A 16177-nucleotide genomic window follows, 5' to 3' on the forward strand; every position below is an offset into this window, starting at 1 on the left:
GTATCTTTTATATTTTTATTTTCTCCTTACCCATATAACTTTCTCACAAAACTTTATGTGACAGAGATCAAACACCAAAAACTTCAGTTTAAAAAAAAAGCAATTCAACAAACAGTAATTTTAAATACCTAACTTATAAGATTATTATTTATGATTTTACAATGAATCCATTTCAACTAAGAATTAAATAGTAGCACATGTTTTACCTTTAGAAAGTGAGTAAGAGCCTTTGTTTTATCTTTTCTTGTTTCTTCACCCATGAACCAATATGTTAACCCAAGTTGGTAATGATATTCAGCAACTTCAGCATTTTTCTCCAGAGCTCTCTGGAAACTAAGTCACCAAAGGGAAGTAAAAAGATATGCATACACACAATATAGAAAACTTAGTTGGGACAAAGTTTGAGTGATTCAAAGATGCTAAACCAGAAACAAGTTATTACTTTATAATTTAGATTATAATGAGAGAGGAAATTATTTGAAAAGGAGTTTATAAAAGCACATGGCCTTTCAGCTTAACCAATGTGCTAAGTGTTTAGGAGCACACACCAAACATTATATATGCTCACTGACCATTATGATCAGCTAGTCAGAATTCAAATCCATCTCACAGAATTTTCTCACAGGTACTGCGCTACATGCTAAATACATTTCTTAAAAATATTCACGCATACACAGATCAAATTTATACACAATGGATCTGTATCAAATCCACACATTTTGAATTTTTGAGAAATATAATAAATTAAGATATGACTAGATCTATGAGCAATCTATATGTATTTTTACCATTTCTCTGCTTGTGGATAGTCCTTTTTGGTAAAATGAATCAAAGCCTCCAGGGCATGAACTTCAGCTAGGTCAGGGTAAGAAGAGAGAAGGTCTTCCATAATCTACAAAGTAGATATCTGTCAATTCCTTATTCAAATAAAGTAACTTGTAACTTAAAAAAATTCCCCGTTTGAATGGAAAAAACCAACCTTTGAAGCTTCATCTAATGAGCCTTTATTCAGATAGGCCAAGCTTTTAAGAACCAAAAGTCCTGGGATATTATTTGCATCAGAAACCTAGAAAATGATTGTAAAGAACTGCTGTTAAGTCTCTTTCAACACAGATCATCAATATTTGCTTTAATTAAAGAATAACCATAGAAGAGCACAAAATAAAGACATAGTGATTTCTATCAGTATGAACACATTCATTTTTATAACTTTTTATTAGAGAAAATTGCAAATGCATTTCAAAAAATTAGAAAATAGTATAATAATCCCACATATACTCATTATCTACCTTCAAAATTAACTCAAATCCAATCTTTTCTCATCCATATCTACACTCAATTCACTACACACCTGCTTAGATTATCCCAGATAACTTCTCATCAATGCTTTAGCACGAATATCTAAAAACGAAGTTCATTGTTATATAACACAATCATACTACCATTATAGACACCTAGACAAAACCAACAATACATCCTTAGTATCATCAAAAAAAATTAGCAAGTGTTCAAATTTCCCAGTTGGTTCAGAAAATATTTGAATAATTCATTTGTTTTAACCAAATCCGAATAAGGTACATACATTTCAAAAGGCTGGTATGTCTATTAAGTCTCTTTTAATCTATAGGGCTCCCTTCCATTCTTTTTTCCTCCCTCACAATTTAACTGTTGAAAAATATGGGCCAATTGTCACAGTTTTCACACAGTCTGGATTTTACCGAATGCAGTCTCATGGTCCTGACATGTTCCTTGGTCCCCTATATTTTCTGTAAATTAGTAGTTAGGCCTGAAAGCTTAATCTGATTCCAGTTTAATGCTTTGGTAAGACTACATCATGTGTACATGCACTTGTTATGTATGGTACTTTCTTTTGGTAATGTTAGCAACCACTGATCCTCAATGCCTTAGATCAGATTGCAAAATGGCGGTTTTCCTTATTCAATGGAATACTTCAACAACAACAAAATTTCCCTCCCTCATTATCTATTTGATTATCCTGAGGAACAGTTCATAAAGGAAAGGTAAGATACTTTGATTCTTTCCAAATGGTTCCTCAGCACCCTCCAAAGATTTTTTTTTTTTTTTTATTGAGAATGTTCTATTTTTTTTCATCTTGAATACATGGATTTAAACATATTTGGTATTTTTCAATCTACTGCAGTTACTGGTGCTCAAACTCCCCTTTAGCCAGTGACAATCAACCCATGATAGTTCCTAAGCCTTTCTAACATAATTCTAGTAGCCTTATATAGTTTCCTTGCTTTCTAGCATTCTAAGATGTTCTGGGCTCATCCTATACATCTTCTGTTTCATACCTGGACTTCACCAGCTCTCTAAGAAACTTTTCTTTGTGTGTGTGCGTGTGTGTGTGTGTGTGTGTGTGTGTGTGTGTGTGTGTGGCAGGGGAAAGATTGGAAAGACCTCAAAGCATTTAAAAAACACACTATTGGTAGAAGGCAAGTAGAAAATAAGAAATTAACATATTAGTTATTGAAGGATGCTAACAACTGTTCTAATTTTAATGAAATGTAAAGCCCTTTGAAATATATCAAACAATGATATTTTAAAAATTCAAAATCCTACAATACACTGGGTAATAGAATTTTAATTTTGGATAAAAAATAGCTTTTATCTGAAAAAAACTGTTTAAAAATACCATGTTGTTATAATTCATAATTTATAGTTTTTTTGACACAGAATTTCTAAATGCCTGAATTAAAAACATTAAGAAATAGGATTCCTTCTTAAATATCATTCTCCTTCTATTTTATTAAATTGAAAAACAAATAAATAATATTGTCTACTATGAAGCTACTTGAGTCCTTAACTGTTCTTGTCAATAATCTATGAAATCTTTTCTGGAGGCAAAAATTTAGAGTCCCAAATTAAAAATAATCAAGTCATAATAACTTAAGGCAAAAAGAGAAAAGGAGAATAAGAACAATACTAAAGAAAGAAATCACACCTATGAAAAACACTGTAAGTACTTAACCAAGAGGCAAACAAATAACTTTGGAAGTTTCCAAGTGTGTGATCTGGAAAAGGCAGATGTGGTGAATTCATACCTCAAACACAAAATTTGTTTAAGTATTTGTGGAAGGAGGGAGTGGTTGGTGCCCGGTTGACTGGAAAAAATAAAGTTGAAGGGAAAAACCTGATGATAAGACTACCTGATCAAGAGTACAGATTGCTTCCACTGAAGATTCATAATCTGAGAGTTTAATCAAAGCCTCTGCTTTCAAACGGAGACAAAGATTCTTCTGATGAAGACTGCCACCAGACACACCAAGATTATCTATGTTCTTCAGAGCTGACAAAATTAAGGAGATCTGAATGAAGACAACCATATTACTTCACTGATTTCTTCTCGTTAAGGGTAAAAAATAATAAATTGGAGATACAGTAAGAATAAATTGCCAAAATAATATACATGAAGAATAATTCCGAGCTAAAGATAGATTCTTCCTTGAATTCTTTAAGGAAATATCTGAACTTAAAACAGAATACATCTGAATTTAAAATATCTATCTTTACATAACATATAATAAAAGTGAACATTCTGAAACACAATGGCTATCTATATCTGTATCTGCTACATAACAAAAGTTAGCCAAACCATTGGTAACAAACTTAGCAAATTAGGAACACCGGAAGGGGAAAGAAGCTGGATTCAAAAGGACCAGGGTGAACTGTGTCTCAACTATAGAAGGTAGGCCACCAGCTGTGTCAAGAGCAGTGAATCACTTTTTATGATTTCCTATCCCTTGCCTGACCCATCTGACCACATTCAAATAGGCTCCAAGATGCCTAAGACTGCTCTTATCTACATGAGAGGAATCAAAAACTCCTGAAGTCCTGGATGCACCAGAAACTTCCTTATTACAAAGACAGACCACCTCCACACAAGCCTAAACTGACTATGTCAAAATTCCAAGGAATCCTTTGAAAAATACTCATGGTTAGTTTAAAAGTAAATACACACTGGGGCACCTGGGTGGCGCAGTCGGTTAAGCGTCCGACTTCAGCCAGGTCACGATCTTGCGGTCCGTGAGTTCGAGCCCCGTGTCAGGCTCTGGGCTGATGGCTCAGAGCCTGGAGCCTGTTTCCGATTCTGTGTCTCCCTCTCTCTCTGCCCCTCCCCTGTTCATGCTCTGTCTCTCTCTGTCCCAAAAATAAATAAATGTTGAAAAAAAAATTAAAAAAAAAAAAAAGTAAATACACACTAGGCATTATTTAACCATCTCAATAAAATTTAAATTAGTGAGTAACTTAAAATACAAAATAAAGCATGTGAGTTTTTTTAAACCACCAACTTTCTCCTTTAACATGAAAAGAAACAGAGTTGGCCACCAATGCAGATATCAAGAATACCTTGACTGCATGAAAGAACAGCTTCCTTAGGTCTATGCATTTTAACCTGGGCTTCGGCCAGATGATACCACCCCGTTGTGCAAAGAGGGCTTTCCTTTAACCCTAAAAGGAAAAAAGCAATCACAAAACCCAAACTTACTATGACCAATGAGATGAATGGCACCGCCATCTACTCCCCCAAATCAGATGCCTCCCCTCTCCCTTGTCTCTCATACATGATCATTCCCTACATTGATTCCACGCCCCAATCCATTTCTCTACCATCGCTTCTTCACTTCACATCTCCACCATCTTTATCCCAGATCCCTGCAAGTGCTTGCCACCCATTCCAATTCGTTCTTTACACTGCAGCCAGAATGTCTCTAAAAATACAAATGGAATTATAAAATTCCTCTGCTCAAAACATTCCACAGGTCCCTGGCTGCCCTTAACACGCAAACTGTTTCACAAGGTGTGCAAGGCCCCTCTCCAGTATCATTTCTTAGCTCTTCCTGCTCCCATACATCCTTGTCACATCTTGCTGAACCACCTTGAATTTCCAGCTGTGCTCTCCTCTCAGGCTATTTCAGCTCTTGGCTTGAAAAGCTCCTCCCACCCCAAGCTTACATTTGTCTTTCAGATCTCTACTTGAATGTAAGTCTATCCATTGTGACAGATGTTAAAACTAAGTTAAAGTTTCCTGGCAAAACTAAGTTAAAGATTCCTAAGGGCGGCAGCAGGGTGAAAACATATATAATTATCCTTATTTTACAAATGAGACACAGATAATTTAATTAGTTTTCTCATGGTCTGGGAATTAGTGAGTGACAGTTTTGGAATTCAGACCTAAGCATATCCAGAATATATAAGCATATTTCTTCCACTTCTATCTTAAATATATGTTCCTTTTTGTTTTTAATGTTTTTGTTTATTTATTTTGAGAGAGAGAGAGAGAGAGAGCATGCAGGGGAGAGGCAGAGAGAGAGGGAGAATCCTAAGCAGGCTCTGTGTTGTCAGTGCAGAGGTGGACAAAAGGCTTGATCTCAGGAACCATGAGATCATGACCTGAGCGGAGATCAAGGGTCAAATGCTTAACTGACTGAGCCATCCAGATGCCCCTTAAATATACACTCCTTAAGGAAAGGCCCAAAGATAACCACCTACTGACTATGTTAGCTAGGATGCAAGGCGGAGTTACTCAGATCAGAGGGCTGAAAGCTATCAGCAGAAGAGAGGAGGGGAAGGGACAAAATCAGGGACAGAATGTGTTTTGCTTTGCAGAACCAGTGGTTCCTACCTACCCAGGAGTCTGCTAGGTGTTTTACCTGACAGCCCATGGCATGAGCCAGTCTGAGCAGATATGGAGTTGCGGACCTGTACCAAAGCCCACCTGAGTGATCCTGAAGTTACCTTGAGCTCATTGGAATACTAAGATTTTTTTCCTCGAATGGGATTTTCTGCCATTTTTTGAACATACAATGTGTGTACTAGCATGCTGATATACTGAGCATGCACACCGTGACCAAAGTGCCTAAGTAACAGCATATGGATTCATTATATTTGAAAATGAAGCATGGGAGCTAGCAAAGTATGAAGGAAGGGGCAAGAAATCAGACTCGAGAAGGTTGCAAACCCTGTGAAGAAGTTTGGATGTTATCCTAAGGGCAGTCAGAAACCCATGAAAAGCTTTAAGTTGGGGAAGAGAATATGTGTACATTAAATTAATGTCTACACCAGCTCTCTGCCCCTGCCCAATACACTGAATAAACACTTTCTGTACAAACCCCATGGGGAGACACCGCCTTGAAAGCTATCTCCCTGTCTCCTTACCGTGATAAGTAATAAAAGTTCTTTGCTTTCAACACTTCCTTGGGTTGTGTTCAATTTAAAGCACCCCAAACAGTGAGACCCTTGAGTTTGGTTACAGCTACACCTCATGTTACATGCTCTATGCTGTACACTTGCCTTCAGTTAGGTTCCTAACAGCATCTTCATACTTTCTGTCTTGTAATGCTTTAATCCCCAAACCAATGAAGCCTGGACCACTTTTTGAATCCATTTCCACTAGTCTGCGACAATACTGCTGTCCTTCATCAGTAAGACTGCCTGGAATTAAAAGGGAAAAATGATTAGCATACATACTCCAAACTTTTTTAAAAAGTTTAATGTTTCTTTATTTTTGAGAGAGACACAGAGCCTGAGTTGGGGAGGGGCAGAGAGAGAGGGAGACACAGAATCCACAGCAGGCTCCAGGCTCCAAGCCATCAGCACAGAGGCTGACTTGTGGCTTAAACTCACAGACTGCGAGATCATGACCTGAGCCAAAGTGGGGTGCTTAACTGACTGAGCCACCCAGGGGCTCTAATACTTCAAATTTCTAATTGCCAAAGCATACATACTTAAATCTCAAATACCATTTTACATATCTTTCACCATATCAATTCCAGGAATTCAAAACTTAAATAGACCAACAAACACCAAAAATTTTAACATTTCATTAAAAACTTATGCTCTTCATCTTAAATTTTGGAAGTAGAAACCACTTTACCCACTGCAGTATGGGTAAACTGAACCTGTAGTCATACTCAAGGTTTCAAATAGGAAACCTACCGCTACTTGCCATTAGGCTAAGACACACAGCCTCCTGCTTGCCAGCTCTCCTTTTGCTGTTCAGCACTAACAATTTCGGTTGTTAAATGAAGGAATCCCTAAGGACAGTGTCTTCACCAGTCTCTCTCCCTGGGCAACCAAGTGCTGCTAGAGATGTGACAGCCAGGATGCCCTATCTAGTGTTCTTCCAGAACCTGGGATTAAAAGACAGTCTTCTTGTCAAGACACTATACAAAAACTTAGTCACATTCTTCTTAAGTCTACAAGTCTAGTAGCACCTTTCTGCATTCTTTCAAAAATTTTGTTTTCCTATATACGTTAATGGTTAAGCTTATGTAACAATCATGTAATGCCTATATTTATTTCAAATTTATTCTGGTAAAATAATTTAGTTTAGAAAATATTATTTATTTTGTTTTATTTCCATTTTCTCCAACCTCAATCTCAGGATTTCCATTCCCAGAAAAGCATAAAAACATGTGGAAAATGTGACTTCTGCTTGAGAATAAACTGTGCATAGTATTCACCACTTTGATAAATTGTTTAATCACACAGGAAAATTCTTAAAAACTAATTACAACAAACTACAACCTGAAGAATAAATATTAAACTAATTTATTTGAAACAATTAAATTAAACTAATTTATTTGAAAAAGCAGGCTGATGCTTTTTTTTGAAATCTATTTAAAACACATACCCCCATGTGGAGCCACCCTTTCAGTCACAGATGTCAAAGATAAATTCTTTGCATGTTACCATTTAGGTTATCTGTTTCAAATTTTTCAAAACCAGATACACACCAATACATAATCTATGATATTATATATTGATTTAGCAGTCCAAGTTAGTAAAAAAATTCATAACGGCTAAAGAATTAAAACTTCAGTACTGTTTGGTGAGATATGAAAGCAAATTGGAAGAAATACTACTTTTGTTAGCTTATAAAAAAAGACCTGAGCCAGCTATTATTACGCTTCTAGATATGAATTTTCTTTTCCCAATGTGTTCTCACTATTGCTTCCATAAATGTTAATTTCCAAAAACAGACATGCCTTGTTCCATATACCCTATTCCTCTCAAGCACACCAGTGGGATATTTTTTCCCCTTTTCAACCAGAGATATTGTCTAAACTGGACATCAGAATCACCCAAAAGACTTGTTAAAACACAGAATGATGGGGCGCCTGGGTGGCTCAGTCGGTTAAGCATTTGACTTCAGTTCAGGTCACGATCTCGCGGTCCATGAGTTCGAGCCCAGCGTCGGGCTCTGGGCTGATGGCTCAGAGCCTGGAGCCTGCTTCTGATTCTGTGTCTCCCTCTCTCTCTGCCCCTCCCCGTTCATTCCCTGTCTCTCTCTGTCTCAAAAATAAATAAACGTTAAAAAAAATTAAAAAATAAAAAATAAAAAATAAATAAAACACAGAATGCTAAGCCCCACTGTCAAAGTTTCTGACTTCAGTAGGTCTATATTAGACCTGAAAGTTGGCATTTCTAAGTTCTCAGGTGATACTGATATTACTGGTTCAGAGACAATACTTTAAGAACCACAGGCCTATAGAATTCAATACCATAGACCACCTTTATTATTAGTCATATAAACACATATACATACATATGTATATATATCTCCTGTGTTTCTACATCTATAGCTAAACAGTAACTTCTGGAGGGTAGGGACTAGCATAGTATCTTGTATACAATAGACATCCATTAAATATTGTAATGGTCCTTTAAGAACACCATTATGAACTGATCCTCCAAAAGACTTAGTCTGCTAATAAGTAATAGCTGAGAATTACTATGGAAAAATAAAAATGTTCACCCTTCTAGAAAAGAAAATAAAATAGCTATTAAAATTTTCCTTTAGGGGCACTTAGGTGGCTTAGATAAGCTTCCGACTTCTGCTCAGATCATGATCTCATGGTTGCTGAGTTCGAGTCCTGCATATGGCTCCGTACTGCCAGCGCAGAGAGCCTGCTTTGGGAGTCTCTGTCCCATTCTCTCTCTGTCCCTCCCCCATGCACACTCTTGCTCTCTCTCTCTCTCTCTCTCTTTCTTCCTCTCAAAAATAAATATTTTTTAAAAATTTTTTACAGGGGCGCCTGGGTAGCTCAGTCAATTAATTGTCTGACTACAGCTGAGGTCATGATTTCACGGATCATGAGTTCGAGCCCCCTGTCAGGCTCTGTGCTGACAGCGTGGAACCTGCTTAGGATTCTGTGTCTTCCTCTCTTTGTCTGCCCCTCCCATGCTCACACTCTCTCTCTGTCTGTCTCTGTCTCTCAAAAAAATGCATAAAACATTTAAAAAAAATAAATTCTTAAATTTCTACCTATCTGAATCAAAACTCTCTTATTCCATAGAAATGTAATTCGTGAGAGACTACCTTGGCCACATAAACTGCCCTTATTACAGAAAACACACCTGTGATGGAAACAAGAGAAGCCAACCATGCATCTTTCAAGATCATCCATAAGCACGGTACCTGAAAACTTACAAAGGTAAACAAAGTATGGGTAGGTAGATGAAAACAGTTTCTAAAAGGCTAAGATGAACAAGAGAAACTTTTAAAACAAGATAAACTTTCCTTAACATCTGGGAGCACAATTTCAGAAATCAAGAGATTTGAATAGACTATGTTCTAGCCTTGGGAAACATATTCTCTACATATGACAAAGAGGAATTTTCTCTAGTGTTCCCCCAAACCATCAACGGTAGTAACAACATCACTGATCCTATGTAGAAATGAGGGATATTCCAAAGCTTCAATCCTCACCCCTCTTCTCCATACTAACTCTTGTTGAGAATACTAGCTGAATAATAGGTGGAGACTAGAAACAGGAATAAACGTGAATTCTTTTGAATAGAAAATCATTTATTTATCTGCTCTTTTTAACATTTAAAAGAGCCTAAGATTCCAGATTTAACAACCTGAAAACAAGTCTGACAATATTATTTTTATTTGCCAATAAAACAAGTTAGATTTGGGGCCAACGAATGCTAAATCTCCAAGAATAAAAGGTGTTCTGAAGAGGTTCAGGATAGATGCTCAGTAATACCGATGAGAATTCCGTTTCCTAAAGTTTACCACCAAAACAACGTGATTTTTAAAAATAACTAATCAATTGCTGACATCACAAAGAAACTGATCACTACTATAGAATTTTTGTTTTAAATAAACCTAGCTTTGGGAAAAAACAAAACAAAACAGCATGTACTCATTTTTTTATTTGCATACAGATTTTCTAATATTTCCAGAGCACACAATCTTGAGCTTTTTCATGTTTGGATTTGAAGAACCAAGCTTTATTATCCTCCCCCATTTCAGCTATAAAGCAAAATAAAATAAACTGAGGTCATTTAGCACAAAATAACATTTTACCGGCTGACAACTGTAAAAGCTATTCACTACTTGTTATGTGAAGCTTTATAAACTGAGTCATTTTGAAAATGAATCTTCAAGTCTCAACATGCAAAGGAGGACAAAAGAGAACCAAATATTATTTGTCCCCAGTGTAAGAGAACCCAGTGATTAACTGCTGTGAAGTACCACATTCTGCAGATACTAAAGCACACTGGAGGAGGATAGGTCAGTCTTGAAAGACCTTACAGATTTTCACAAGTTCTTAATACACAGAAAGTTTGGTTTAGAGAAGCAATGAAAAGAAAACAAGAAATCTTTAACCACAGCTCCCTACTGTCCTGCATTAACTGTCAAAGTTCTATGCCAAGAATGATGCTTTACTTTAGAATGTACCTAAGCCTGAACCACTCCATCCCACAAATTCTTACAGCCAAAGATCCCACAAAGAAAAAACTCTTCCTTGATGTACCATATGTGTGAATATCCACCTACCCACTCCCCTTTACCAGGATATAAACCTCTCTTTCTTTCAGTTCTACAAAATACCCTCACCAAGGATGATTTTTTTTCACGTAAACCAACACACTCTCTAATCATTTAGCATAACCCACTTGCTCTCTCTTTACTAGAATGCTTTGTCAAATACTGAATTTACGTGCAAAACTGCTGACTTTGTTGATCTAATTTCTTCTATAATTTTGTAATCTTTTGGAAATACAGGGGCCATGTTTATTCAACAAATCTACATTATAGGCATACATGTGCTTATTGAGAAAGCTTTCAATCAGTCTTCAAAAAGAAATTTCAAGTATTGTCTTGTGCCATTTGGCCCATGAGCAGGTCAAGAATAAGGGAATAATAAAAACCTAATAGCTGAAAGAAAATAGAGAGAAAAGGGTGAACAATAGCCATTACTTTCTCAATAGCAATTTTAAGAGTAGAAAAAGGGGTGGAGGGATGGGTACCAGAGGCCAACTACAAAAATCAGCCCATTTATCTTGGGAACCTATTGGGTCTCATGTTAAAATCTGAAGAAACTAGGTGAATTTTGGAACTATGTTTCCTGTCAGTGGAAAAAGAAAACCCACAAAAATTCACAAGTATGCTCCTCATACTGAAAGTTTCTTATTATGCCTCATCTTCCTTGACCTCAATACAAATTAACAATGTTAACTAGCCCTTTCTTCTTGAAACTCTCCTCGCAGGCAACATGACTATAATCCTCCTACTCCTCTAAAAGTTTACCATCCCCTTTGTATCCTTCCTCCTCCTTTCCCTTAAACACAATCGGTCAAATCCCTAGATTGCTTCTTTTAGTATCTGCTAACCACTTCTTTGGACTCTTTTCCCATCACTGAAATCTAAGTTCCAATTCAATCACCTTGGTTAGAAAGAATACCCCTAAATAAAGGCCTCCCGATCATAAAATTAGCTGTTCAATATGTCAATGAAGATCTTTCTGAAATGTTCTTTCCTTGAGCCTTCTCTGTTACTTCACATCAGTTTCCTCCATGTTCCTGTGAGATTTCTCTGCATCTCTGTTTTCTACTTTCCTCTTTGCTTTCTTCCTCCCTTTCCCTTTAAGCCATCCAGCACCACCCAAGCCAGTTTTCAGCTTTTTGTACTTTAGTCATCCTCTGAAGTCACACACTTCACTTTAACCAACATGCAAGTGATCTCTAAACCTTATGTCTAGTCTTAGTACAGATCTCTCATCTGTAAGCCAGATGGACATTTCCCTTTGTCCACTAACATCTCCTCTCCACCACTCAACTTTCTTACAGATGATCATTCTATATTAGACCAACTTTTCAAGAGAGCTAAAAGTAAAATTATATTCTTCCTCCATTTACCTCTAACAAATCTCTTCTATTTTATTTTCATTCAGGTGTTACTTTCTATTGTTACAGTAGAACATATTCACATATGTTCACAGTTCATTCATTCCCAAGATCATTTAGTCTACCCAATCTAGTCTATCTTCTATACAATCTATCCTGCATACTACCGTATTAGTTTGATTTTATACTTCATAAGTTGACTGACTGAAACAATTAGTAGTTCTTCTCTCACATTAGTGAAAAGTGCTCTTGCAAGTCTGTTTCTGAGTCAGTTAAAGAAAAGGGGATCTGCTTAATTCTCACAAAAAAAAAATAAGACTGAAGGTAACAGTTCTGAATCTAAATTCAGACACCAGCCGGGAAAAAGTACAAGTAGAACTAGAAGGGAAACTTAAAGTGGAGAGCCAAGATAGATGCAATGATATTTTTCCAACAGGCATTTTCCCTCGGTCACCTCTAGCCCTAGTTTTCAACAATTTTTCTATAATGAAACATGTGATGGTTATTCATACATAAAGCATTCCCACAGGTCTACTCATTTAGCAACAAAGTAAAAACAATTAGTAAAGCTCTGCAATAATTTATAATCACTAACACAAATTACTTCCATTTCAGTGACTAATTTCTATGAACTTTGTTCACATCAGTTGAATACAGGCATGGACAAAAGTGATGGTCAAATTATATGAAAAACAATCTACTTAGCACAGATACTGACAGAAAGGACAGAGACTGGTGTGAAAACCAACTGGGTCAACCTCCTGTAAACAGACTGAACACCAGCCCTGGGCACAAGATGTCGGCAGACACAGGTTCTGACAACTCCTAGCAAGTTGGGTGTCATCAGTTCTCTCTCCTCTCCCCAGGAAAGGAGAGGCATACGTTAAGACATAATCTCTGATTTGAATCTACTCTATTTCATTAAAAAAGGAGATCATTTATAAGCTCCATTACTTTATAGTATTACAGCATGTGTAACTATGTACCTGTGACACTGCAACATAACATCAACACTGAGAATGTGCATGGTTCACAAAACCCTTTGCATGACATTCATAGCCCTATGCAATATGGTCTAACCTATGCAACCAAAATCTATCTTAAGTTATTCCTTCCAGTAGAGCAAGTGAAACTATCTTACTATTCCGAAAAATTGCAACCTAGCTCTCTCCATACTTCTGTTCATGCCCTCAGAGCTCCTTTCACCTCCTCCAGTTTTTCTAATTTGTATGGAAAATTTAAGACTCTCCTCAATTCTCACCTTCCAAAAGACTTCAGTGATCTACAATGAACTCAGGAATTCATAATTCCTCTGTGTCACTATACTTTCCTACATTTATTAGCCTCTTCATGTGCGTACTTCCTTCATACTGTACTTCCTTTTATGTCCAGAAATATTCAAACAATACATTGGCACACTGTAGGCACTGAAACAATTTTTTTATTGATAGCAACATCACTCTCACATGCTCATACACTTTTAGGACACACAATATAATAAAGAAGAAATTACCTGATTCAATCAAATGCAAACAAAGCACTTCTAATGGATATTGTACAGTGGGATAGATGTTTATCATTCCTTCACAGGCCTTCTTCAACCTAGCAATTTCATGAGGAAACTAGAAAATATCAAAGTAAAATAAACTAAGTAATAGTAAAATATACTTGTGAACACTTTCCTAATTAGAATATAAACATCACATCAGAGATTTTTAAAAATCAACTTACTTTGGATAAACACTGAATGAAATGTCTATAAAGTACTTGGTGATCTTCACTAGGAATATTTTCTGATAAGCCCAGTGCATTCTCAAAAGCAGTTAAAAGCTGAAACAAACAAAAAACCTATCATCCGTAGCATATTGAAATGACAAATGTAGTAAACAGTTGAACATGTAAGACTCACTTATACAAGATACAACTTCAACTAATTGCAAATGTATTTTATTATCTGGCTTTGGCAATTTCATGAAGAAAAAAAAAAATGGCACGTCGGTTTTTGAATACAGTTTAACCCCAACTGGCCAGGAGACTGCACTGAACTAATGAGGGTAACTATATAAATCAGCATTATGAATTTAACAAAACATTCTTGTAAGTGCTTGCTATTCCCTATAAAGTAGTCAACTGGAGAGGTATAATCGTGAATAGCAGTGTAACTGCTACTGCTCAGACCATTTTTAAAATATCTCTACCAAAATCACCAGCATGTCCTTTGGAACATCTTCAATGGTAGGAAATCTTCAGTCTTAAAAAACAAATTTTATGAAGTTATGCTTTTATCAAAATAAAACCAGAAATATGACTAAACTATAATGAAATCACTTTTTATCCAGTATTACTAAGTGATTTTGAAGAAAATACCAAAAGCAGCTTTCTAAATGTATTTGAGCAAGAATAGCAATACTAGAACCCAAATCAAGCATTTTAAAGGATACTATTCAATTAATTACAGAAGTTCTACCATTTTTAAAAATGAATCTCCATGACTTCATACTGAAAACTCATAATACAGTTCACTACTTCCAATTTTCTTTGTACAGTATAGTATAAAGTCTACATAAATAAGTAAAATTTTACTGTTCTGATTAAGTTAATGATCTTGCAAAAAAGGAAGCCTAACTTATGGTGTTTAGCACAAGGGGTTTAAAAAAATAGTAATGAAATTATCATCTGGAAAACAAGTGATGTCTTTTTTCATGAACACATTTAAATAAAACAAAATTATCATTAGAATTCAAGGTGAAAATAACCCCACCGCCAAAATCCTCTTTTCATATTTTAACAGTTAAGAATCAAGTCTTAACATGGCAAGTATAATTAGTTCTCTTTCATAGAGGAGAAAACAGATAATTCAAAAAAAAAATTTTTTTTTACTTATTTTGGTATATGTTTGATATTCTGGTAACCTATACTTACATGATGTCATAATATAAAGATATCATTTAAGAGAAGTTGGCAGGGTGCCTGGGTGCTCAGTCGGTTAAGCATCTGGCTTCGGCTCAGGTTGTGATCTCCCAGTGGGTGGGTTCGAGCCCCGCATCAGGCTCTGTGCTGACAACTTGGAGCCTGGAGCCTGCTTAGGATTCTATGTCTCCCTCGCTCTCTGCCCCTCCCCCACTCACGCTCTGTCTCTGTCTCTCTCTCTCTCAAAATAAATAAACATTAAAAAAAGAGAGAGAGAAGTTGGCAAACCACTTAATTTTGTCACTGCTCAATTTTTTCCACAACTAAATCTATACACAGATAAACCAACACACAGACAAATGCAAATCTTATTTTTGTTATTTTTATCTCCAGCATTTAGGACACTGCCTGACAAATATAGTAGGTTCTTAATAAGTATTTTCTGAATAAAAGAATAAATTAATGAGTGAACAAATGAACATACAAAAAAAATGAACTTCCCATCCTTTACAGTCTATAACTGCTTATATATTTTTTTTAATTTTTTTTTTTTTACATTTATTTATTTTTGAGAGACAGAGAGAAACAGGGTGAGCAGGGGAGAGGCAGAGAGAGAGGGAGACACAGAATCAGAAGCAGGCTCCAGGCTCCAAGCTGTCAGCACAGAGCCTGATGTGGGGCTCGAACCCACAAACCGTGAGATCATGACCTGAGCCGAGGTCGGATGCTTAACTGACTGAGCCACCCAGGTGCCCCTATAACTGCTTATATTTAAAAAGTCCATTCGGGTGCCTGGGTGGCTCATTTGGTTGAGCATCCAACTTGGGCTCAAATCATGATCTCACAGTCTGTGGGTTCGAGCCCCACATGGGGCTCTGAGCTGACAGCTCAAAGCCTAGAGCCTGCTTTGGATTCTGTGTCTCCCTCTCTCTCTGCCCCTTCCCCACTGTGCATTTTCTCTCTCTCTCAAAAATAAACTTTTAAAAAATTAAAATAAATAAATAGTCCATTCAAGTTACAAGTGTACAGTGAGTGATTATTTATTATAAGAAATTAAGTTTACTTTTAAACTTAGAAGTGTAAAAAAGCAGAATAAGACATT

At 36.3% G+C, this 16177-nt stretch overlaps 1 protein-coding gene across 2 annotated transcripts in view; it reads right to left on the bottom strand.

Moving 5' to 3' along the window:
- TTC37 (tetratricopeptide repeat domain 37) overlaps nt 1-16177 on the bottom strand; it is an 87364-nt gene that overhangs the window by 55521 nt on the left and 15666 nt on the right. For both annotated transcript variants that reach the window (XM_043593854.1, XM_043593865.1), the window contains 8 exons: nt 13897-13995; nt 13679-13787; nt 6316-6456; nt 4372-4473; nt 3171-3310; nt 980-1066; nt 789-892; nt 207-333 (listed from right to left, as the gene is read on the bottom strand). In XM_043593854.1, the coding sequence (XP_043449789.1) occupies nt 207-333; nt 789-892; nt 980-1066; nt 3171-3310; nt 4372-4473; nt 6316-6456; nt 13679-13787; nt 13897-13995 (909 nt within the window). The remainder of the gene's footprint in view (nt 1-206; nt 334-788; nt 893-979; nt 1067-3170; nt 3311-4371; nt 4474-6315; nt 6457-13678; nt 13788-13896; nt 13996-16177) is intronic.

This window comes from Prionailurus bengalensis, chromosome A1 (assembly GCF_016509475.1).
Source record: "Prionailurus bengalensis isolate Pbe53 chromosome A1, Fcat_Pben_1.1_paternal_pri, whole genome shotgun sequence".
Lineage (NCBI taxonomy): Eukaryota > Metazoa > Chordata > Mammalia > Carnivora > Felidae > Prionailurus > Prionailurus bengalensis.